This window comes from Rhamphochromis longiceps, linkage group LG4, assembly GCF_057381845.1.
Source record: "Rhamphochromis longiceps isolate RC_006_pf linkage group LG4, R_longiceps_female_GT1.1, whole genome shotgun sequence".
In the NCBI taxonomy this organism is placed as follows: Eukaryota; Metazoa; Chordata; class Actinopteri; order Cichliformes; family Cichlidae; genus Rhamphochromis; species Rhamphochromis longiceps.
The window spans coordinates 32036816-32062956 of NC_140560.1; the positions used below are offsets into that span (position 1 = coordinate 32036816).

Here is a 26141-nt window from a genome sequence, read left to right on the forward strand (position 1 = left end):
CCTGACCCATACGAATACTCCTTGCCGCAGTGGGGATGTGCTAATAGTAGTCCATAATTCCCTTTATCCATGAAAGATAGCCCATAGGGGTTTGAATAATGAGTCAGTGCCACCTGTGCCCATGGTGCCACGGGAATGTGGACTATAATGCTGATGAGCTTCTGAGGGCCAGTGTGACACTCTGCTCCTCCATTCCCCCTCTTCATATGTCCATCTATCTTGGAAATGCTTCTTGCTAAAGCTTTGTATGTCTCCCATTTCACATATTTGTAAGAAGCGCTTTGCCTGCGCACTGTAAAGAAACATTTATGTGAAGGAGAGTCATGGGTCTCATTCAGTGAGGAGGGCAGTGTGGGAGAACACTGAAAGCACTGCAGAGCTAATGTGGGCTTTCTCATATAGTCTCAGTCTGGTTTGGGAACACACTATTTGTGAGGAAGAAACAAAAAAACACTAATTGCTGTGCTAAGGGAGGTGCAATTCGCTTACACAGACTTTGTGAGCAGCTTTGTCAGCAGTGAGAGATGACTGTGAATGTATAGAAGACATATTCTATAAGAATTACAGACATTTCTTACAACTTAGACCCCATTTCTGCACTTATTTGTGAAATTGTCCTTACCAGTAAGTCTCAGTGAGACTTACTGGTTGGATTGATTTTGTTGGTGACATGGAGGGGTAACTAACCTCTGAAGTTCTAATTAATCTAAGAACCTCTAGTAGCAAAGTCTTTTATTTTCGTACAGAAAAAACCAAAAGCAGTGCTGAACGGTTCCCACTAACTTTCTGTATATCCAATGCCTAATATAACTTGCACCTCTTTTTGCCATAGAGCTTTCATGCCTATGCCCAAAAACTATTTAAAATCATATCAGTGAGTCACACTCTTGCTCTAGGTGACATGTTCCTTCGTCACAATGAACACAAACACTGCAGTTTATTTTGAGTCCCTCTCTCATAGATATTGTTGCTAAAAAGAAACTTACCCAATGTGCATTTTCACTCTTATTTCCAACTGCAGTCATTTCTATTTGGAAGCTTAGCTTGGTTCTCGTGCCAAGTGTTGCAAAAGTCTTAAGACACCGCTCATTTCTTTATATATTGCTTCGAACTACCCAGACTTTGTTATTTTTTTAAAAGTAGTTTTTAAACAGATGTTCTCAGGGCTTTCTGAAGATCTTTAAAAGTTTTTCTTTGGACATCAGATGAATGAGCCCCCCCCCCTTCTTTGTTAAGTCACTTAACACTGAACAATTGAAACATAAAAAAGGCATAAAAGTCAAAGGATGAACCAGCGTTGATACAGGGTACAATTTTAAATCGTGACACAAGGGGAAATTTCCTTGATACAAGGTTCAATTTTAAACCCCGATACATGTCGTGATCATTCAGTTTAATCCACTTACTGCCATCATCAGAAACAAGGGGAAAAGGCTTAGGTTTTCCTAAATTACACAAAACTTTAATGAAAATCATCTGTGACAGGTATTATAATTGATCAATCCAAATTTTGATTTTCTTGGGCATTTTTTTTATTCAACGTGTCATCAACATGTAAAGGTTCAAGGTTCAAGGTTCTTTATTATTTGTCACATGCATAGTTATACAAGTATAACACACAGTGAAATGTAGCCTGACACGCTCCTCGACATGTGCAAAAATTGGGGGGGGGGGGGTGTAGAGGAAGAACATTATATATATATATATATATATATATATATATATATATATATATATATATATATATATACATACATACATACATATAGTATATACACTGGGTGAATGTGCAGTAGTAGCAGCAAGCAGGTGAATTCTGTACATTGATATGAATAGACATCTGACTATTTTACAGGATAGACAATATAAACATGTTTAAAATTAAAGGAATTGAAATGTACATTGTGCCTTGGTTTAGTGTCTGGAAGAGTCCTGACTCAGTCAATTATAGATGATGTGAGAGGGCAGGTGTGTGTGTTTAGGGCACGGATGGCTTGGGGATAGAAGCTCCTCTTGAGTCTCTCTGTCCTTGCCCGGAAGATGTGGAACCTTCTACCAGATTGCAGAAGTTGGAACAGTTTGTTGCCTGGATGGGACGGGTCCTTCAGTATCTGTGCTGCTCTAGTCCGGCATCTCCTGGTGTAGGTGTCCTGAAGCGGGGGGAGAGCAATCCTGCAGCAGCGTTCTGCTGTACGGATCACTCTCTGGAGAGCTTTTTGGTCCTTCACACAGCTGTTCCCAAACCACGATGTCATGTTCTGTGTGAGGATGCTCTCCACAGCGCCTGTATAGAAAATCCTGAGGATCTTTGGAGAGACCCTGAACTTCCTCAGTTGTCGTAGGTGATACAGGCGCTGCCTAGCCTTTTTGGTCTGGACCTGAATGTGGGCAGCCCATGTCAGGTCTGAGGAGATGTGAACACCAAGATACTTGAAGGACTGCACCCTCTCCACTGGAGCTCCATTGATGATGATGGGCTTGTAGTCTCTGTGCTGACCCCTTCTGAAGTCCACCACCAGCTCCTTGGTCTTGCTGACGTTCAGTTGGAGGTGGTTGTCCTGGCACCACGATGCCAGATTCTTCACTTCATCCATGTAGGCCGCCTCATCGTTGTTGGAGATGGCACCCAACACCACTGTGTCGTCAGCAAACTTCACAATGGTGTTGGAGCCATGGGTGGCCACACAGTCTGAAGTGTAGAGGGAGTAGAGCAGTGGAGAGGAGGACTGTAAAGAGGTACAACCCTGAATGTCTTCAGCCAGCTATAAAACATATCGGAGGTTCTGTCATGGATCGGAGCTGCATTTCAAACAGTGGTACTGGAAAGCTGGGAATCTTTTCCTGAAACCTCCTTAAAGGAATTAGAGGAAACATTACCTAAGAAAGTTCAGGCTGCATTGAATAACAGTGGTAAAAAAAAAAAAAGAGCTAATAAACTGGCTACAACCAGGTGATTTCAGACACAGCATTGAAAAGAATCATATGAAGGGTTGTCCAAGAGTCAAGGACAGCTTGTGGAGAGCTGCAGAAAAACCTGAATCAGCAGGTACAAAGAAAACAATAACTAATGCACTCCACACTGCATATCATCATATGTCTTTAAAGATATCTACAAACTTCAAACTCAAAATTTCACACAGTCATCATGATATACTGTGACATTAATTTTTTCCCCTTCATGCACTTTGAAATTTAAGATATTTCTGTATTCAGGTCTTCAGAGCAGATCCTGGCTTTTATCCAGACACAGAAAATGATCAGGTTTTGAATTTTTTTTTCCATGAAAATACACTGAAGCCAATTTACTTGAGTCTTTGGGTCGTTGTTCTGCTGCATCACCCAACTTCTGCTAAGCATCAGCTGGCAGAGAGCCTCTGTGATATTATCCGGTAAGATATGCGGATAAACCTGGAAATTATTTTCCTTTCCGTGATGGCATGGTGCCCAGGTCCAGAGGCAGCACTTACAAATCATAACACTCCCCACGCAATACTTCACCTCTGAGATGATGTTTTCCCGTCAGTACTGTCACAACCTGGTTATGGGTTTAACAAAATCACCAAAGAGCTCATCTCTGTTGTTATGCCATCAGTTCTGCGATGTATAAACTCAACAAAATCATTTCACGCCAGGGTTGTAAACTTTAACAAGGTGCTCCCAGCCTAACAATGATAAAATGTGAAGCTGAGTCATTCAACAGGCCAAAAGAAGGACTACTTTTAGAGTGACAGAAGAAGAAGAGAATCAAGGTGTAAGAATGACTCAGTCAAGGTTGTGACCTAGACCTGAAATGCTGTTGCAAGACCTCAAGAGGGCTGTTATTAAGTGATTGCCCTGCAAACATCATTGAACATAAGCAACACTGTAAAAATGAGTGGGGCAAACTCCCTCAACAACATTGTGAGAGACTGAAAACAAGTTTAAGTTGGTGCCGATGAAGGTGCTTCTCCAAACTAATGAATTACGGGGCAGTTTTTCAAAGGACTGCATATGGAATGTAGGAGTACTGCTGAACACTTTACACCAGCCATGCTTTTCTTCTGAAGGTTTTAAAATTAATTTCCCTGGTTGATGAATTAAAAGGGCTGACGGCATGAACCAGAGTGGTGGTTTCACAAGCTACCGAATAGATTTTCACATGAACACTATGTAAATTTTCTTTTTGTATAAATGGAATATAAATAATTTATGTTATATAGATTGTTTTTCTTCATAGCTGTAGTTATAATAATATTTAAAGAACTGACATATTTCAAGACACACCTTTTTAAAAGTAGTAAACCTTCGAAAATATTTCCTTACTTTAACTTGCCACTGTAGTTTATATATCTACACACTACGTGAAATGTTTTTTTTCTCTTTTTTTAATTGCTCTGAAAAAATCATTTCGCCATCAAAATCAATAACGATTAAGATTTCTTAATGACTGCGACTCTGTATGATGGTTGAAACACAGCAAAACTTTAAATAGTGAATAACAGAAACGAATACAACCTGAAGGCACACGGAGGGAAAAAGGAAAAAACTTCTGTTTCTTCAGTGAACAGAAAAATAATTATTTCATTCCCATTTAATTTAATTAAAATATATTTATATAGCACCAATTCAGACATAATTTATCTCAGGGCCTCACTGTGAGGCTGAGAACGTACAATAGCATTGAAAGAAAGCATGCAGTTAGTGTAGAGCGAGAGGAACATATCTGAATAGTCTCAGCTGGATTTCACACAACGTTTCTTTTCTCTCTATTATTTCTGTGACAAGGGTTGACATATGGCAATTTCTTATTAATTAAGACGAGTGCAATATTTAATTTGCCACCTACGGTATAGGGTAGATATAAGCAATGGGTAATACTGAAATATTTACATATCTGTATGCAACATATGGGTGAGACTGTAAAGGTAAATTAAAATGTGCTGCCAAGTTAACAGGATGAATTGCTGTAAATAGCTCATTTTATGAGTGTATTCTTGTCTGAAAGAGAGGCACAAACATCTGAGAGATATGTTAAATTATTGACAGAAGTTGAGAATCTCAGACAGGTTTCTCTCTTTGATATTGCTAAGGTTAAATCTGGCACATTGCTGTGTTCTTTGTCTCTTGATGCCTAATCCCTTTCTTAGCGTTTTACCTATTTCCCTCTGACTTACAAAACAACCTCCTCTCCTCTCTGCCTCCCCCAAAACAAAATGGACCCAAGGGACGCCATATCAAAGACTCACAGAAAACCCAAAATGATAAAGCAGAAAGGGAGTCACACGCAGACTCATTTAGCTGACTACAGTCTGGTATTTCTAGGCTGAACATACAAAATGTGCTATTTTTTCAAGCTACTAAAAAGGAGGTGAGAGTCCAAAATTGAACTACTGACATACTGAGGTAAAGTTATAAAATATGGATTAAGCCAGACATCAATAGTATCCAGTTCAACTGACAGGTCAGAAATATAAGAAATGAAGTCTATATGGGAAACGTGGACATGCGCAAGGAAGTGTACGCACAGGGTGTGAGTGAGGGAACGCAACTTTGAGTGCTGGCTAAAGGCGCATCAGTAGAACCAGCTTTCATTAAAGATGCACAGCCTTAAAACAGACTGTCAGGAGAGTAGGCTGGTATCCTTCGTTGATTCTTCCTTCAAAGCATAATCTTGTGAGATTCAAGTGAGAACAAACATCTACTTGCCCTTTTAAGTCTGTTTACATTTGCCTGTGCTGTGGTCCTTCGTTCTCAAACCTGATTTACACAGGTGTCCTCAGAGAAGCCTGATCTACAGCAACATTTGCAGGCTGTAGGAATTTTCAGACACACACACACCTGAGAGTCATCCAAAAAACAACCTCATACTGTTCCCTACAGATCATCTAGGCTGAAGCAGCTTGGGAGTAACTGAACAAAGGTACAAGTAATGGAAATGGGAAAAATGGGGGGGGAGCTCTGACTGAAGTCTAGTTTCTCTCGCCTTAAGATATCTTCCCATTTTAAAATTTGAAGAAGAAAACTAGCAGTGTGCAAAGGAACTGCTAGTTTTTTGTCAGGTATCACCAGAAACCATAAAAAGTCCATCAGCAGGCGCATTTCCTGGATGGAATAGTAACACTGTAGCATTCAAAAACGAGATTTCAAAAAACAATGGGAATAAGAAATGGCTGCTTTTGTCCTGAACATAAATGAGGTGGGCTGACACCAGAATCTTTATGATACATGAGTCTCTGATCAAATCAGACAATATTGTTATGCATATCCAGCATCTGCATATAAGGGAATGCAGCATGATAAGAAGGGATGCAGCTAGGTGGGACTAAATATGTCTAACATGGCTGAATCTGCTTTTTTCCCCCTCTCCCAGAGCCAAGGAACTTTTATCTTCTAATGCCAAGACACATTTTGACCCAAGCCAGCTGATTTAAATCTAAAAAAAACACAAACCATATAATGGAAGAAAGCAAGTTTTAAAAGAAGGTCAAAATGATGTACTCTATGGTCATTCTGTATGTCATGATAACTCCCTTAGGGGACTGCAGAGCCCTGAATCTAATATTCAGAACGTGAAATCTGGAATGTACTGTATGTGGGATGTAATAAGTTGGAAATATGTTCTTGGCCTGTTTCCAGCGTGTTAGAAATTATATATATTTTGTGCAGTGCCAAATTCATTCCTGTATATGTGCCTCTTAATACTTAATTAGGCTTTTAGGGTAGACTGTGAATTCAAAAAGAGAGAAGGTGTGAAGTTTAGAGTGCCGCTGTGAGGAAGAAAACATGCAGCTACGCCATTCTCTTCACACTCTAATAGCATCTTATGTGTGTGTGCATGAGTGTGTTTTTGGCTGCATGGGTTGACTGCTGCCCTGTCATATGATAAGAGACTCCTATGAGGAGAACCACACAGAGCCACTATCACATGCTGGGAAGCCCATATTAGTGTCAGTGCCGTGCCTGCTGCTGAATGATCCACCCCGTCTGTGCGTGATTTTGTTTTCTTCAAGCACTAACCGGTTGTTTATATGATTGATTCTAACACACGGGCTGTTACTGCTGTACTTTGTTTTAACAGAAGCAAAGGATCAGAAAGAACTGCAATCTGATTAAATTCTTACATAGACAAGCAGAAGTAGATGGCTTGTAATGATAGATGTAGCGATACCGAATGACAGCAACATCAGGAAGAAGGAACACTAGAAGCCAGAGAAGTACCAAGGGCACAGAGAAGAGCTCAAGATGTGAAGGGTGAAGGTAACAGTGGTCCCAGTGGTAATCGGAGCAATAGGTGCGGTGATTCCCATTCACCAAGCTAGGTGAATGGCTCCAGCAGATCCCAGGAATGACATCCGAGATCTCTTTCCAGAAGAGCGCAGTCCCCTCAAGCTCCCCGGGTAAAGGACCCAAGCTTGAACTGCCCGCTGGGGCGAGAGGAGAATTTATATATATATATATGTGTGTGTGTGTATAAAACTACCCACTCTTGTTCTTATAAACTGTGACTCAAACAAATGCTACTACAACAATTACCACTCCCGATACAATGAAAATGTGAATCAGTTGTTGCATTATGAGCTGTGTTGGCAATTTGTTTATTCCTCGTTCTGATGTAAATGACGCAGAGTCAAATTAATTCACTTGGGTAATTCTCTTTGTCAGGGAAATGGAAAAAATGTTGGGTTGGTTTCATATAATCTTATAGTAATAATTTTTTTGACTTGTAAAAAGTGTTTGCATAAACTTACAAGTTGGAATATTGTTTTTGAATTTCTCTGCAAGGTATTTTGATCATTAAATGACTAACTCTGTAATCACACTTCAGAGCTTTTGATAAGCCCTCCTGTTGTGGCATAATTAGACATTTTAAGTTCACCTGTCTCAAAACCCATAAACACATCTAATTATGCTGAGAAAATCTAATGAGTTTATGGAATGTTTTAGTGTAAGTGGCACTTTACAAAAGCTTGAGTACTATCAACATAAATTGTAATGTAATGTAATGTAATCAAAAGCATGCTGAGCACAGTCCAAAAAGAAAATGCCTGTGATGTGATGTAGAGATGATGTCGGTGTGTTTCACAGGGGGGACTTTGGAAAACTGAACTGTCTCTATACTTCTGAAATGCATTTAATATTCTTCTTACATTTTGTGCTCTGAAATTAAAATATACAGAAGTGCAATGTAATGCAATCTGATAAAACATCCCTGCAATAACATCTTACCTTTGCAAAGCTTAGAACATTTAGTGATTGTTGACTTTCTGTCACAGAGTTGTTGATGCAACTGTAGGGTAATCTCTGAGACAATGTTACCAGTGTAGTCTTTGCTTGTGTTGTACTACACAAAATGCTGGATCTCATATAATGTCCATTAGCACTGAGCTATTTGGCCATTTTGTATGTGCACAACACGGAGATGGTGCTGCAGGTGGGAAAAGAAACACCTTTGGGCAAGGTATTTCTTGCCCAAAGGTGCTCACAATGAATATAGATTTAAATCGTGGGCGTAGTTGTATGCATATCTTTAGAGCAGAATTTGTGTATGTGGGAAATGAGCTAGAAAATGGTGAAATGTTTTAAACTACATACTTTTTAAATACTGCAATCACTGCAATGTGTCATCACTTATGTGCTGTATAAATGTTAAATATACTAAACACATGTTGTGCCTTTAACCTTAACTACATCCCAGCTAGCACTTTAAAATGGAATTCTTATTCACAAAAGCGTGTCAGCACCGAGCACTGAGAGGAAATTTGGGTTTAACGTCTTTCCTGATGACATGTCTCGAAGTGTAGAGCGTCGGGATCAGACCGACCCTGCCATTACTTGATATACCACTGCTTCAGTCACAGCCTCCTAAGAGAAGCTCAACAACGCAAATGTTTTTCTTAGCAGTATTACAAAGAAAGACCATGTAAAGCTCATTTGCTGGAACTCACACCCTTTATAAGGTGTAGTGGAGACTGGACACAGATTCTGCTAATGGTATTCATGGAACAGAACAGTATCCATTAGCTCTCCTTTTCAAACACTAACCTTTTACACAAGTTTTGTGGTTTATGCATTGATGCGACCTTATGAATACTAACCATGTATAATCTTTTCATCTGCATTCAAGGCATGCATTACGCTGGCAGATTAAGGTGACTGTTCGTTGTGCTTGCAGTCAAACAGCTACTGGATGCCGCCTGCATCTAGTGGCATATCAATGACCCGCGCTGTGGCCATTCATACACACAGTACTATTACGGTTTTTAATGTGGAACCTGGAAGTTGGAGCTCATGAAACCACTCAGGCCATCTGTTCTGAAGAGGGAAATTGGACTGGGGCTGAGGAGCATGGTTAGCACCAGGCCACCTGTGTTAATGAGATTGCTCTCGTTGGAGCTGAAGCTTCCACCTGACTCCCACTATTGTTTACTTGAAGCCAAATCAACCGAAAAGGTCTGTGACAAACGAAAGCAGGAGAGACCGGCATTATTACCTGGATGTGCTTAAAACTCAATCAGGGGCCTCTTCAGGCTCAGTGGAGATTGACGAGGCTTTGTAGGTGGCTTCGCAGGGCCCTCTGCAAATACGCCTCTTCATTGTGTTTATAGGCTCGGTGTGGAAAGTAAAAGAGGAAAGTCAAAAGGTGGTGCAGATCTCAGGTTTTCCCAGACAGACAATAAAATTGCAAATAATTAGAGCTCCAGAATGAAAATGGAAGGTTCAGCTGAAAATAGCCCCAAGACAACTGCAAGTACATCTACTGCCTAAATAAAAAAGTGAAAAAAAAAAACCCTATGATGTTCATAAACTTTCTGTTTCAGCTCAAAAACAATAAAAATAGGAATATTATTTTGCAAAAAGTAGCAGTTTACGCATTCACATAAGAAATAAAATATTCCCAGTTTGATCTTGGGAGTAGACAATTCTCTTTGGGGATGTTTTTAGAAAAGCCATCTAGTGATATGTGCCAGTGAGGGTTCAGGTCCAATCATAGCCCAGAATCAGCTTTTCCTGAAGTCATCAATGGCCTAAACAGTGCTGCTTTTGACTCTGCTGATCATGACTTGGGCTTTATGATTCAGTTGGTTTAATAGGTCAGGTTCTTGACTGGCTCTCGTCAAACCTAAAGGGTTGAGGTTTTCATTTTCAATTAGCAGTTGTAGATCTGCACAAATAAAAATTAAATCAGGGATTCCTCAAGTGTCTGTCTTGGTTCATTGCTCTTTAATCTTCGTATGCTTCCAGTTGGTGCTATCATAAAGAATCATAACATAGCCTACCATTCTCTTTCCGCTGGTAGACAGTTGTACCTGTCCTTTTATGACGATCTAACGCCTGCATTGGTGGTATTATTTGCTGAATATCTCAAAGTTTTTAGAACTGAACAGAGGCAAGACAGTGAGCAAGTCAGGAACCTCTACATTATTTTAGACAGTGATCTCAGGTTTGATAATCATATTGATAAAATTAGCAGAAGTGCTTTCTATCAATGAAAAAATATAACAAAACTCAAAAAGACTGAGAAATTGGTCTTGCTTCCATGTCGGGCAGGTCAGATTACTGTAAACATTTATTTGCAGAACTCTCCAGATCATCATTAGGACAGACTCCTTATAAGTATGCAAAAATATTGTGATCCCTTCATTGCCTCCCAGTGCAATACAGATGCTTTAGCTTTAAAATCCTTTTTTGCGTTCACAGAGCTTTTCATGGTTTTGTTCTCCAGTACATATCAGACTTGCTTACTGTTTATAACCCAGTCAGACCTCTCAGGTCATCAGGTGGAGATCCTTTGTTATTAGAATCAGTGTGTGCTGAAGGTGCTTTCAGCTACTGTGGTTCTGTTCTTTGGAACAAGCTGCCTGTTGACCTGAGATCAATTACATTTGTGCCGACATTCAAAAACAAACTCAAAACCTCTTTGTTCACACAGGCTTACACTCAATAGCTGAGTGTGTATTTTGCCGTTTCACTGCCTTAAGGCATTGTAACCCTACACAGGTTTTGATGCTTTTATTTTTTTGTGTTAAACACATTGAGTTTATGTGTAGTGAAATGTGCCATATAAATAAAATTGGATTGCACTGAGCAAATTAAACATATCTGTCGTTGATGGCCACAGAACATCTTCTACATGTAAGCAAATCAGTATTTTTTTCTTGTTATTAAAAAAAAAACAACTTTTAAGCAATTTACCTTTATATAGATCTAAATTCTGTCTCATTTGTTACACGGTGAGCCTAACGCTACAGACAGTTACACCTTTAATGTCAGCAACATAAACACAGAGATGCAGAAATCTCCAGTGTGAATTCAACTAGCTCAGTAGAAAACAAAGCTGCAAACGTGAGATCACGTTTTGCCCTTGAGATATTTTTGTTTTGGTTTCTTTGCTTTGTTTTATTCTAATCAATAAAAAAGCAGACAAACACTAACTTTCTCTTGTTAGAAAATCTAGCAAGGATGTCCAGGCAACATTCAACACCTCAAACTCACGATGAGTTAGCATCTCTGACTTCGGTTTGACTTTACATCAACATGAAAATCTAAAATCTAGAAATCTGGATCTAGAAATCTAAACCAATCTAGAAATTACATTAATCACCAGTTTAAAATCAAACACACACACAGAACTAGCTGTTTTTTTGGATTCCATCTATTTTGTTTAATTTTGTAACTGTCATGTCACCAAACTGATGCAAGCACGGATGCTGCTTACACGTATATGTGCAAAAATCTTTAATGTCATTGTGAGCAGAGAAAACAACAAACATTAGAAAATTAGCATTATAATGAAGCGCGTTTCTGTTAAGGGGTCACATAAGACAAAGACACTAAACAGAGGAGCCGTTAAAGCCATCGTCCATTACACCATGCCTGACCCACAGCACCAATAGAAGATTATTAAATTTGTCATGTGCAACCCTGAGCAGACATCTACTAAACACAATGAGGAGATGAGGCTAATGAAAAATTAAAGTATGCTTAAAAGATTACTGCTAAAATTCACAAGAGACCTTTAGATTTCACTAGAGCAAAGGATTTGTGTTCAAATCTTTTTCTAAAAGGAACCTGGGTTTCCTTATTTTAGTGCAGTTGAATGTCACACTAAACTTAACAACTACCTTCCTGAGCAGATTTACAAAAACAAAAGGATTTAGGGTAAGCTATGTCTATGTTATATTGTGAAGAGGCAAACGTATATAATCAACTTCAAATTTAGGCATCCAGCAAACACAGAATATAGTTGCTTTGTGGTGCTGAGCGGCATGCAGAGGAAGCTGTAAGGTTGCTAAGAATAAACAAAAACAATAGTTGCTGTAAAGCCAAAACAACGAGCTGAAAGACTCTAAACTGTAGATGCAGATTTAAAAGTAGAATATACCAGCTCTAAGAAAAACTTGGATTCATTAATATTTGATACATGTACTGCATAATTCACAATTCAAAAACACGTATGAACCTCCTCAAGTCAAACCCCACAGGCGGGAAGGGCAGTATTAATGTGACTCTTCAGTTATGAGATTTCTACTGAGATAGAGTTGATACATTACAGTGGGCAGACAGGGAGGTTCACCTTTTTTCATTCCCTACTTGGAGTATGATTAGGTGCTACTCTCCAACTCCAAGCAATGTTTAATTTGTCACTGCAGGTGCAGTTATCTTGTCCTTGATGGAGCTCTTAAATGTATGGTGGAGATGTATATCTGCTCATCACAGGAAGTGGCTCTGTTACCTGGGATTTGATAAGGTATCAGCTACTCCCACTGAGGATGCCGAGAACAGTTTGCTTGGCCTTTGGCACGTTTCTCCAGATCTGTCATCCCCCGCTATTGGGACTAGCTGTGGGGTGGCTGAGAATACATCAGTATTGGAGATGTGGGAGCAATACAGACCACCATAAACCACAGCACGGAGCTAAGAGATTTATTGATTTGCCAGCTTTCTACTAGTTCGCTGTGATGCAGTAGATTTAGCACATGAAATCCTGCTGCTATAAGGGCTGGGCAGAATTATGGGAACCATTTGTATTTGCGACCTGATCAACTAGATGCTTTTTTTTTAATGCCATCACTCACTTCCAACTTCTTGTCATACCTTTTTCCTTCCTCTCCCACTCAAACCAGAGGCTGCCTGGCAGTTCAAAGGTTCCTCTGTACTCTGTAATAACCAACACATATTAAAACTGCATTTCCCACTTCTTACTAAGACAGTTTTTACACACAAAGAAAAGAGCTCTCTCATGTTTATTTAACCACAAGTCTATGTACGTGTACTTCCTATGTCTTGTTTAATCTAGCTGTTGCATCTTTTTTGGTCTTAGAGCGACGCTGCTTTAAATACAGTGATAATGAATAGGCCTCAGGGAGTCTTTGCTGACTTGTAGCAGCAGGCTAATGAGATTAGCAAAACCACTGAGGCCCGTTAACGCCATGAGGCCCACTTTAAGGTACAACAAGATGAAAAAGAAAACAGGACTGGAGCATCAATGTGATCTGCAGAGAAACTTATCATTAGCTGGCGTAGTATCCATGTAATAACTAAATAAGGAAACTTACATGGTGAAAAATATGCGCTAATTCTCGCTTGGTTGGGGATCAAACTGTGCTAGCGCTGCATCAACCTAGCTCCTTATGGTTTCTGCCTTTTGGATTTACTGGTATGGAGATAGATTGCACAGATTGAGTCTTTATGTATAGACATTTGTATGTTGTGAAAGCAAGAAAATCATTCAGGACAGAACTGCTGCTTGAACAGTTCACATCCTGAATGGATTCAGTATCAAAAGTTTTGCATTGTTATATTGCAGCCAACCAACTGAATGCTTCTCCTTGACATCGATAGCAGCAACGAGCCCTTTCTACTGCTGCAAATATTTCAAATATCTGAATTTAAACCAGAAAGAATATATATTTGTCTTTACTGCAATCATCAGCATTCTTAAAAAAATTAATGGATGGCTTGGGGCATGGTTCTGATTGCACACTTAACTTGCATGGCAGCACTCTGATGTGCTTTGTCCTGTTTCTGACAAAGGACAAAAAGACAGAGTAAACACAAAGTTCAGCATGACAAATAAGTAAAACTAACGAAAACTAGTTTGACTGAAATGCACACACACAGAAACAACGAGATGTGTGCGATTAGTCAGCTGGATGATTAATACAATTGGCTACAGCAATTATTCAAACTTTATTAATGCACAACTTAAGTTCACACTTTGGTCTAAGATGCTATGCAGCCACTCATCACTAGTTGGAGCTACAGCTATTTCACATGGCAGCACTGCTCTCCGTCCTTCTTTGTCCTGGAAGTTCTAAAATACACCAGGGTGGAAAATAAGAGATGAAACCATCGTGTGTCTGTAGATAGAAAATGGGTGTATGTCTACTAAAATGGCATGTAAGTGCATTCAAAATGTGATTTGGTAAATGAGCTGATTCTTGTAAAACGCTTTCCTGCTCTACCTGAGGACTGAAATCGCTTTATATTTTGAGTGTCATTCACCGATTCACACACATTCATTTGAGCACTTTTTATAATATTCACCCTTGCCCAAGTTACTCATATTGGAGAGCAACTTGAGATACTTTTTTCTTAAGGACACTGTGGCATGCATACTGGAATGGGCAGAGATTGACCCATTAATGTTTCAATTGGAAGATGACCTGCTCTACCTCCTGAGCTACAGCCACCTCTGGTTATTGGTTATTTAAGAATGCAACTAATGGTTTCAGACGGCTCTTCAATCTCTGATATTGTTTTATCATTTAACACACTCCTTGAACATCCCTAAAATCTATTTTCCCCTTAACCCTAAGTTTTTTTTTTTATAATCTGTGCTTTACTGTAAGGAGGTTTCGAAGCAATGCAATTATGCTGCTTTGTTTCTCAGCTTTTGTTTCTAAGGCTGCATGGCAAGCCATGTAAGAGCTTAAACACTAAAAGACTGAACTTGTATTAGACAACAAGAACAACTAAAAAGCTATTCATCTCTGAATCTCATTACTGAAGTGATAATGATGATGATGGTCTGCTCAGTTCTATTCAAAAGCATAAAGAGAGAAAAACACAGTTAGCTATAGTTTTCTTGTTAAACACAACAACTGTAATTCACTGGGATTTTTAGTGTAATTGTGAGTATACCACCTGAAATGTCCTGCCAGTCTGACAGTATTGATGAAGAAGGAAAAAACAAAACTAGCAACACATCATGCCACGATCTAAAGAAACAGCTTTAGACAACAAACTTATTGATATCTATCAATCTGTAAAGGGATACTAAGCCTTTGGGACTGCAGCGAACCAATATCCACAAATGAAGAAAACTTGGAATACTGGTAAACCTTCATAGGATTGGCCACAGTGTTTTGAGTCCATGCTAGATACCATGTTAATTAACTAGTTATTAGGTTTAGGTTCAGGAGGGCAATCACTTTTTCACACAGGGGCAGACAGGTATAGGTTGAATTTAACTGAACTGAATCTCTAAAAATTTCATGTTGAACCTGTGGTAAAATGTTCTCCATTAGAAGAATCAGCATTAAAGTAAATTAAAATAAACTGTTGTAAAGAAAGCATTACCTGACATTAACCTGAAACCTGAAGCCTAGACTACCCACAATGACACTTGACAATCAACTGTTCAGCCAGAGCACTAATGCAGCACTAGTAGCAGAAGTAAATGAAAAGTCTTTGGTAACATAGATCTGCTAAATTTACTTCTTGTCAGATTTGTTGTCTTCATTCAAAACCAAAATGATAGCAATTAAGACAGTAACGCTAGCTTCTTCTAAAAGAAGGAATCTATGTCAACACATGGCAAATGACTAATATTCCACCTGCTATATGTACTCCTCAAGACCTCAAATTAGACTTTGAATAAATCCGTGGAGTTCTAACTGTTTTCTTCAGCTTCACATTCAGTACACACCATGTGCTGTATGTGATGTTTTGTCTTGGTTCCTTTTTTATTGCAGTAAAAGCAGACAAAGCCACTAATGATGTCAAAAAATAAATACTAAAAGTCTAAACTAAAACCTAAAAAGTAAAATCCAAATATATTTAATTGTCACCAGTCGAAAAAAACAACTATAATTACGCTCACTATGGATTTGTTTAGATTTGTGTGCATTTCATACAGATACTTAATCCTTTCTCCTTCTGTTTCCAACACTGAGTACATAGTAGAAAAGGGAAAAAAAGTTTAAAACACAGCTTGAGCTTCAACATTTCCACAGAGAAAACATCTGCCATGGTTCAAACATGGCAAGGGAGCCCACGAGAGAGTGTGGGCACAGAAATCCACCAAACTCACATCCGCAGAGAAAAAGAAGATGAGTGATCAGACACAGAGGCAGTAAACTAACCTGGGGCAGTACTGTTAAAGAACATTTTTGATATGTAGGGGTCGTTTAATAGCCATTCTTGCCCACGAGCCGATAATTAGCCCATTTCATCTGTGTTAATGTATGATAATGGCTACTGTCATGCAACTTCCGAAACAAATCTTCTGAAAATGCATAAACTCATATCCCTTGGTTATTTTCTTGGCCAAGAGGTCTGGTGGTGATTTAATAAATGCAGAAAATGATGTTCAAACATTTCTATGATGACCAACAAAGTTTTAACAGCCAGTTATGCGTAAAACAGATTTTACAGTCTTGTGTATTCAGGCTGACTACCGCAAAAGACGAGTTGCTTCAGCATGATGCAAATATTATTTTAACTTTTATACTGCAGTTTACTGCTTTCAGAAAGAAAAACACAAGAAGCCGACTTACAGAAGAGAAGTTATGAGCTCCACATGGCTCTCCTCTATATTTGCAGGACAGAAGCATGTCATCCAGTTGGTGGCTCAGTCTGTCCATAAACTCCAGGTTGGTCCCTTCAAAGTTTCTGGGTGGGAGAAAGAGCCTGAAGTCTGACAGTTTCTTGAACCAGGTGCGACGGTCCTCCTGAAGCAAGTCCAAAACCATGGGTCTCACTGTCCGGTTAGCAAGCAGCAGGCCCAGCCAGTGGCCAGCAAAGTACAGGTCACTCTTGGTGAGTTTGTAGAGGCGGATAGGGTTATTGTTACAGATAGTGACTGTAGGGAAAGCCAGTTCTTTGGCCCATTCAGTGTGGACTCGCGTGTATGTGGGAAAGGAAAGCCAGTGGAGTAAGCGGTTGGAGGACCAGGATAAAAGCAACCCTACAGAGGTGCAGAGTGCCAGAAGCCAGAAGGCCCTGCGGCCCACAGAGCCACCAGGGACGCAAATATGCCGCAAACCGTGTAGGCGTGTCCTTGACAGCAGAGTGGAAGTGACCTGGGCCAGAGTTGGCTTCGGATGAAGCCGCTGACGGCCTTTTCTGATCATGGCCGGGGATCCCCTCCGGAGACAGCGCCCTTCCAAGGCCATCGCTGTCCACAGTGCTCCTAAAGCTGCGGGAAAGGCTTCATTTCCCAGCCAGGCCTCAAGGGCTGGGGCCCACATGTAGCTCCAGGATAAATCCACTACTGTAATCCACACATGGATATGCGTTGGCCCTAAAAAACACTACAGACCTATAGACTTTGAAGTGCATTGACACTGCATGCACACACACACAAAAAGTGACCTTACGAAAGCTGTGTGTTTTGAAGCTGCCTTTTCTTATTGGTGCAGGAGCTCTGTTGAACTGAGCAGCAGCTACTTGTTGGTCATTTCTCTTGGTCTCTCCATGTGAGAGTGCTCCAATCATCCAGCTCAGCAGGGACAGAAAAAAAATCAGCTAGGCAAATGTGCTCCAAGCAAGGTGTCTTCTACATGAATGACTCCAGCATCCACGGCAGTTAGGGTGACAGTGAACAAGAGAGGATGAGACAGAGAGAGCGAAGGCAAGAGGAAGAGGGAGGGGAGGAGAGAGGGAGAGAAGAGGACAGAATACAAAATACCACGGGCTTAGTACAGAGGACAAAAAACAAATGAAAGAAGGGGAGGTAATTAAAATAATGAGATGACAGAGGACAGAATTGGTTGGTGTGGTGCAGTCCGCAAGAAGAGCCGTGTTCCAGCGCTGTGCTTTGTCTTCTTTTGGGTTAAGTATGTGTTTTTGAGCTTCACAGCTTTGCAGAAGCATTCATCAGCCAGAGGCAGCAATCACTTCCTTGTCACTATTAAGTATGTGGTTTAATTGAATTCGCAAAAGTCTACGATCCTCATTTGTTTTCTTCTCCCACTTTCTGGTCTCACTTTTGGTGCCTTTAGTTCTTTCTGATGTCACTGATCCGCTCCTCGTCTGTCCCTGAACTCTGTTTTAACCGGCGTTATTAGGTCCTGCAGGTAAACACGGGACAGCTTCATCTTGCAGCGGACCTGCTTCTCAGCAGCGCGGCCACAGTTAGAGACGTACCACAACACACTTTCACATGGAGAAGGAGGCACTCATGCACGTACACGGACAAACACTCACAGCGGTTTCCTGCGGGAAACCAGACCAGAGATAATCTGTTCTGTCACACTCACATCTCAACATCTCTCCCCCTTATCTGTCTCCTGTTATTCTTTCTTCTTCTTCTTCCCCCCTAGTTTTTTCTCCCCCACTCACAGACAGGATCTCTAATCTCAATATTCCCCTCATGTCTCCGCTCCTCCTTCTAAAAATACTCTCTCCAAATCAAATCCATCAACTTGCCCTCATGCTCCTCCTCCTCTTGTCTTTTATGTCAGTCAAGCCCCGTAAGCTCGACCTCCTGTCGGGCACCCCCCACCTCCTCCTCTTCTTCTTTTTCACTTTGTCCAAGCACTCCCTTGCTTTTCTTCCATCAGGAAAGGCTTCTGTGTGCGCTTTCCTCTCTCTGTGTCCTTGTCAGCTTCATCCAGCTCGCTCCCTCTCCCTGGTCTGAATGACTTCACTCCTCTCTGTGATCTCTCTTTTTTCTCCCCCTCTCTCTCTCGATGTCTCTCACGCTTTTGCTTCTCTGTTTTGCTCTGCTTTTCAGGCAGCTTGTCCCCCCATTGCTCTTCTTCTCCTCCTCCTGCGCCACAGCTCTGTCCACGCAGCCGGTGAGCCCGTCACTGATGAGAGCGCCTGTCTCTCTCTGTGCTAACTTGCGCCGTCCTTCGCCCCCCTCTGTTTGTCTGCTGCTGCTGCTGAGCCACACAGCCTCACAGCGATGAGAGGCTGCTGTGTGCATGCAGTGCACAAAAGCCACGCGTAGAATCTCTTGTTCTCTGGGTTAATTTTTTTTTATCTCATTCTTTTTATTCCGGCAATAGAGATTTTAAATTTGTTTGGAAAAACTGGATTGGAATAAAATGGGTTATGCACTCTTTGCCGACTTTAGCTTTGGTCTTTTAGCACTTTGTCTAGTAAAGGGACCGTCTCCCCTCAGCTAAGGACCTGCTCATTGAGATTCACTGGATTTTTCTCTTAACTTTAACTTGAAATGGTCAACTAAACCTTAGACATTTTAGTCTAGCAAAATAATAAGCGAAAAGAAAATTATATATACACATTTTTCTTTTGATTAATTCCAAGCTGCTCTATTTCACGTACATTTGTCCTTGTTCCATAACCTGAGATCTAAACTCAGGTTAAGGAACAACCACTGATTTTTTTGTTATTTTTTTTAATATCTCAATAGCAAAATTGATATGACCCAAATAAACACTCTGGCAATGGTATGTTTAGTGCTATGAATTGAAAAAACTTTGTAAATCATTCATTTTTTACACATATTTTCCATTTTTAATTTATTTGGTTCTTTGTAAGTAGCGCTGGTGGCCTCTGTAGTTCTATAAAGACAACGACCTTAATACATACCAAGCGAGGCTGCATATTCAATTCTCTGAGAAAGCTCATTTTATTTTTCATAAAACGTAGAGGCATAGTTCAGTCTTTGAGCGTGTCCTTTGTGGCTCTGAGCAGAACAACCTTCCACACAACAAAATGTTATCTTATTACCTCGTTTCGGATGCAAACCCACCTTTTGTACCATTTTTTTCCTTTTTTAATGGTGAAGGATTATTGCATTCCTGGTCTGCAAATATCACTTGCGCCAACAAGCACTCTCCGTTTAGGACAGTCAAGTTAAATAGCCTTCGTCAATACAAGTAAACAGACAGCTTCAGAGCCAACTCGCTGTAAGGGCTCTTGTTCACCGAGTCCTGCAATGCATGGTTTTGTAAAATTCAAGGTTTCACTCATTAACATTCAGTAATGTTCTTGTGCCAATTATAGAGGAGACCATTTTCTCCCTGTGTGATGAAGGCTATTTTTCCACTTCATTTTAATTTTTTAGATTGCTTCATTAAACTCCCCTAAGCTGCTCTCTGTTTCTACAGAAAAATGTAAAATAAAGCTCAGAATTTAAACCCATCTGTATAATTTGTCAGAACCTGCAATGTGTGGTGGCTCTGAATAATTATCAGGATCTTAGATCATTTTTGTAGTAGTATATAATAAATGCCAGAGACCAAACTAATTAATATAAAACGGTTTCTTAACATCACGGGGTGAATATCGAACTCCGCGTGTGGGTTTGACATGATTTTGACTGGAACCGTGTTGCTTGTTGCCATTCAGCTGAAAGTTCTCGAACGCTGCTTGACAACTTCTTGTGATCTCATCTTTGAATGCGTAATGATAAGACATTTTTTAACTTTGAACTATAGAGCCCACACATAAGTTTAAAGAAACATTTCAAGCTGTCAAGAGAAATTAGCACAGAAATCCAAACTGGCATGTGCTCGCATTTGCACACATAATGAAGCGCATCGTTCCCAAACAGCAAAACGTGCACTGTGAAAACGTTAAAACAGGTCCATGTATAATGCATAACCAGCAAAAATACAAAGAACAGGAACACAGTGTGAAATCTGGAATGTCAAATGCGTGCATGTATACATATTTCTTCTAACGCCTACTGTATGCTATGGTGGAATGCATAAGCACGCACACATTCACTGCCTACAGCTAGAGGCAGAGGCAGCCTTCCAGAGCTTGGATCCACAGGCTGAATAATTAGCTTGGAGCCATAAAGAGGGTTTCTCAGTCCAGCTATGCAGCCAGTGTAACGAACAGCTCAAAGGCTCAATATATCCAATTTGCAATTCTAAAACATAAGGGAAATCACAGATTAATTAGGGACACAGCCAGCCCAAACATCAGATACAATTAGACCGCATTGTATAGCTGCAGCATCGTGGCATGTGACTCCTATAAAATAATCCGGTATGTTTTAGTCAAATGCACCGTCACAAGATCAAAGGCCACATAGTGGCAAACTGGCAGCGAGAGAGCAGCTTGTAAATACAAACCACAATTAAACATTCATAGATTCATGTTAATGAGGCCTAGAATGTTTCAGAAGCCTGCATTAAACACTTAATAGTTAAACAGGAACTCTGCGAGGTTGTAGTTGATTCACAAGAGGGCAAGCTCCACGCTGGCCTTGTTGGTGAATGCACAGCTGAGGCTGTGTCAAGGGCAAGCAGGACACAGGAGGCAAAGAAAAACAGTATACATGCGCTGGGATGCCATTAATCAAAACCCCAGCTTAATTTAAAATGTTAGCGGTGGCAGGCGAAGCAATCAGTGGCTTTTTCTGAGCTGTTAGACTTTTCCAAACTAACGGCAGCAACACTTGTCATCAAGAGAAAAAAGCTTAGCGGGCAGCTTCACTTTCCATCTTCCAGCTGGACCTAAAGCTTTTATTTTTTTAATACAAAGATAAGTCCCTGGGTAGCTACTGATTAAAACTTAAAGACTGATGTCTCATGATAGTAGCTCATTTAATCATTATTCCATCTAATAGTTGTTGTCAGGGTTCATAGAACCATCTAGAGATAGCTTCCTTTGTGACGTGACAGAGGTTTGGCTTGGTCTTGTCTATCATCTTCGAGTCTGTGTCAGGGATAACAACATGTTGAGGTGTGGCGCTCATTTGAGGCCAGAAAACTGGCTCCAGTGAAATCCTCAGCAAGTTCCCCATCAAAGAATTCATATACTCAAACAAAGGTAGTGAATGCTGCTGTGCTCATCAATTTAGCTTAATTGATTTAACCTTAAAACAGCTGCTGCCTTGCATTAACACAAAAAGTGTCTTTGATGTAGCTGATGCAGGCAGAACTGTCCTCCGGCATTCTTCTCCTGTAGAAGGCAGTCTCTTTGGTTTATAGCAACACCTGCTCTAGATACTTTTTGTGTGTAAAAATAAGCCAGACTAAACCTTTACTAAACATTTCTCTGTTATAGACCTTGGAGACACTTTCCAGAAGTTTTTCAGTGACTTATTCTTACATTTAGAATCACCCACTAAAATGCATTTTCTGTAAAACCTACACAGTGTTCACACCATTTTTATCCAAGCAGTCACTCTTTTTCTGTTAATCAAAAAGACTGACCTCATTAGTAGTCAAAATCTTATCAGTGTATTTTTAAGCAACATTTCTTTTGCTCTATAAAATTCTGAGGATTAAGCTAAATAAATCTGATATGTCTCGGTTTTCTTTACTTTGTTTGTTTAGACAAAGTATGTCACTCTGTACAAACTGCCTCCATGTGCAGCAGCTCAAAAGACAAATGCTGGTGAGACGCTTAAAAACAGTAAACCGAGACAAACAAAGGAGACTGTAGAGCTGAAAGGACGTGAGATAAGTGGCAGTTATCTGTGGATTTGTTACCAGTAGCAACACCTTCAGTAATCAGTTAACATGAATATTGATCACTGCCACTTTCAGCTACGAAATTCAGTCTTAGTGAAGAGGACTATAAATGCATAGGGGTGTTCAGACATATATACAAGTCACATATACAGGACTATAATTTTGTAGCTAAAAGTAATGTTTACTTTTTTCAGTGAACAGAATGAGATAAATAACTGGTATATTTTTGAAGTAAAACACAAATCAGCATGTTGCTTAATTGAACATAAGCAATCAGTCTGCTGTGCCAAATTCAGAAAAAACTGGTTCTACTCAAGACCGACTATTACAGAAGTTGCCCTTTGCACTCACCTGCATACTCATTTTGATTGAAAAGTCTGAGTCACATAGAGAATAATAGGGCTCATGGTGATCATCCTACCTGTAAACGGCGCAGCTGTCTGCTCTGTCGGAGCAGGAGGTGACATCACTCAAAGAAAGCCACCAAAAAAACAGTCTCAGCAAGAAAACAGTTAGCAGTGATGGAGATGCTGTAATTTAGCCTGCAGGCTGAAAAAGAAGCATCGTTTTTTGTGTTAAGAAAAAACCACAGGAGCTCTGTTGCACATAGTCAGAAAGATTTATTTTAAAACTAGCTTTCTATACTGCGAATGACTTCAGCAACTGTCTAAAAGCAGCTCAACTTGCACAGTAGGTGTTAAGTTGAGATTAAATAATGTTAAATTGCATGAAGCCCTAATGATATCTGTGGGATTGATAATAAAAACACACAATTGTAGTGCAAAAAGAATATTAAGAACACATTTAGAAACCTAAGAATAAAAACTGAGCACAGCTATTATTTAATCTGAATTTTGAACTCGTTTATTTTATTAAATGTACGTATTATATTTTTCTTTGTCAAAATTAGAGAGAAATAACTGAGGGTTACTAGCTCCTCGCCGGCTAATGAAAAGCAGATTTACTTCATTTTCTGCTAAATCAATAGAGGTGGAAGTGGAATGACTCCAGCCCTGATGGCTCGAGGGTGGCCTGGAGGAACCCACAACACCGGTGCTGTCGATCGCCCAACATTACAGAAGCAAACTGTGCTGAACATGATCACCTCTATTTTTATTAATTGTCAGTGGTTACAGAAACATAACGAGGCACAGCTCAATAAAAAGAGACCACTGATGTTAGGTTTCACCTGCTCGTTCAATATACTTATGCCACATCTGCTGCCACTGCTAAATGTTTTTAATTGATTCTCCGCATCATTAGGGAGTAGATTATGATGTTCCATATATCTTATATAACACATCAATTTGTCTGACTGATTTTGTTGCTCATTTTCAAAACCACAACTTATTTAAAATAAATCAGGAATTTTATAGCACATCATTAACATTGTACTCTTAGACTGCTGGAGTAAAGTGGACAGAATCTGACAAATCCTTCCACCTACATTACCAACAACCAAAGCTGACACCTGCAGCTTAGTCAGGCGTTCATATTTGTAATGCTAATAGTGGTTAATGAAGCCTCAAGTTGGTAAAGCTTCAAGTTGCTAAAGCCTCCAGCAGAGATGAGGTGTGTGGGACTGACCAAGACCTGTCAACAAACAGTAATGTGAAAAATCAGATATTATCCCCCCAGTATCCATAATTTTATACAGTCACTGAACCTCTTCGTAGTTGTTATTCAAACGGATCCTGTGCTACCTCCAAAATCAGCTTCTCGTTTGAGGACAAAGGGAGCAAGCCAGGCAAACACTATCCTTTTTTTTTCATCTGCTTCATGGTTGATTAGGTTTGTTTTCATGCTGCTGCTCTTTTTTATTAAACTACCACCACCTTTTTTGATTTAAAAATAGCAGGAAGGAGCTGCTTTAGATCTATCCTCACACCTGGCCCACATTTAGACAGAGCAGAAGGACATTTAAAATCTGACGAGCAAGTAGTTACAACAAAAAAGGGGACGGTGCTTAAAATGTGGGCGCGCACACATCTCAATGAATGTCCCAGTTTTAATAACCCCAAAACTGGTGTGTCATTCATCCAGCTGGACTCCAGTCCCCATGATTACACAATCAGCTTCAGTTACACTTAGAATTTTCCCCAACTGACACTAGCTAAACACTGTCTGACAGGTTGGCACTCTGCAAACACACTCCTAACCTTTATGGCTCCCTGCGGCCATCCACACACTTTGATAACCCCGGCCATGATTCAGTCTGCACACCAAAGAATCAACAGAAAACAATTGATGTCTTACCCTGGGATAAACTTAACACTAAAAGCATTCCTGTTTCCATAATTGTTGGAGCATTGCTGGAAATTGAATTAAATGCAAAAAGACATAATGTGCAAGTCATTGAAATTCTATATTCAACTGAATTTTGTACAGTTTGTTTTTATAATGCATTAAAATAAATTGGTTAGCAGTGGTAAATGGACTGATTCTTATATAGCGCTTTTCTACTCTCCCGGAGTACTCAAAGCACTCTAGTGGTTTGACATTGTCTTGCAGAAATAAGCAAGGCCTTTCTTAAAGACAATTATGTGACATCATGTTACTCAAGCCTGTCCACAAAGCTACATGATGCCTCTTCTCTTTAATTTGCATGATATGGTACTCTTGATTTTCAAACAGACTTTCAGATTTTGTGTATCCAGATGGCAATGGCAGCATTACTGGCTCTTGTTTGGGTGCTGGTAGAGTTCTGACTTGCATTTGTGAACAATCTTTGCTCACTGAACATAAACACACATTTTCAGAAGTGTTACTGAAACATTGCTGTGAGCCATTTAAGAATTGTGATTTATTTATTTAATTTTATGCATTTTTTAAGGAGTTCTTAGAGGTATTAGCTAGTAGATCATGCTCATTCAGCACTGGAGTTTTCCCTTATAGATAATTGTCTGGAACTGTTACTATCGGTTACTACAATATGATAGTATCTAGAGATTATCAAGTTTATGATGGAAATATTTTCCTACACAAGCTTAAAAAAGAAGAACCAATTCTTATCTTTACTTCTGAAAGACTGAGATACTCTGGTATACTGTACTCAGTTCTGATACCGACACAGTTGACTTTTTCACAACTTTTCCACTCTTTTGTTGTATAGGGCGTGAACGGTTATATAACACTGCCCAGACCTGTTGGTAGAAATAGTAATGGGGGTAACTTTAGGTCAGTGAAATCTAATTTACAATGTTTGTTTCTGCCATAACACTTATTGAGCACCAACTGCTGGCTGTTATGCAATAAGCAAACTATTTTAATTCTACCTTTTTACAAAATGAGGGTACTTAAATTTGCATTATTTGCATCGAAACTACAAATGAAATCAGCAAGTCTAGCTGGGTTCTACAATGGGTTTGTCCGTTTTTCCCCAGTTATACTCACTTTGAAAGTTACCCATAAATCAACACTTAAACTTTGCATGTCACGTATTTTTCCAGGTGAAATTACTTTGTTTTGTTTTTTTCAAGGTAATACAGTCCATAAGCACAAACTGAATTAATAAAGTAACACTATCATGAAAAT

General features: G+C 39.8%; 1 protein-coding gene across 3 annotated transcripts in view; it reads right to left on the reverse strand.

Moving 5' to 3' along the window:
- asic2 (acid-sensing (proton-gated) ion channel 2) overlaps positions 1–26141 on the reverse strand; it is a 421555-nt gene that overhangs the window by 106446 nt on the left and 288968 nt on the right. Inside the window, exon 1 of one of the 3 annotated variants that reach the window (XM_085404569.1) lies at positions 16761–18997. The exons of the other annotated variants lie outside the window; for them this stretch is intronic. Within the exon in view, the coding sequence (XP_085260695.1) occupies positions 16761–17453 (693 nt within the window). The 5' untranslated portion in view covers positions 17454–18997. Of the gene's footprint in view, positions 1–16760; positions 18998–26141 lie in introns of those variants that run through there. 3 annotated transcript variants of the gene reach the window in all.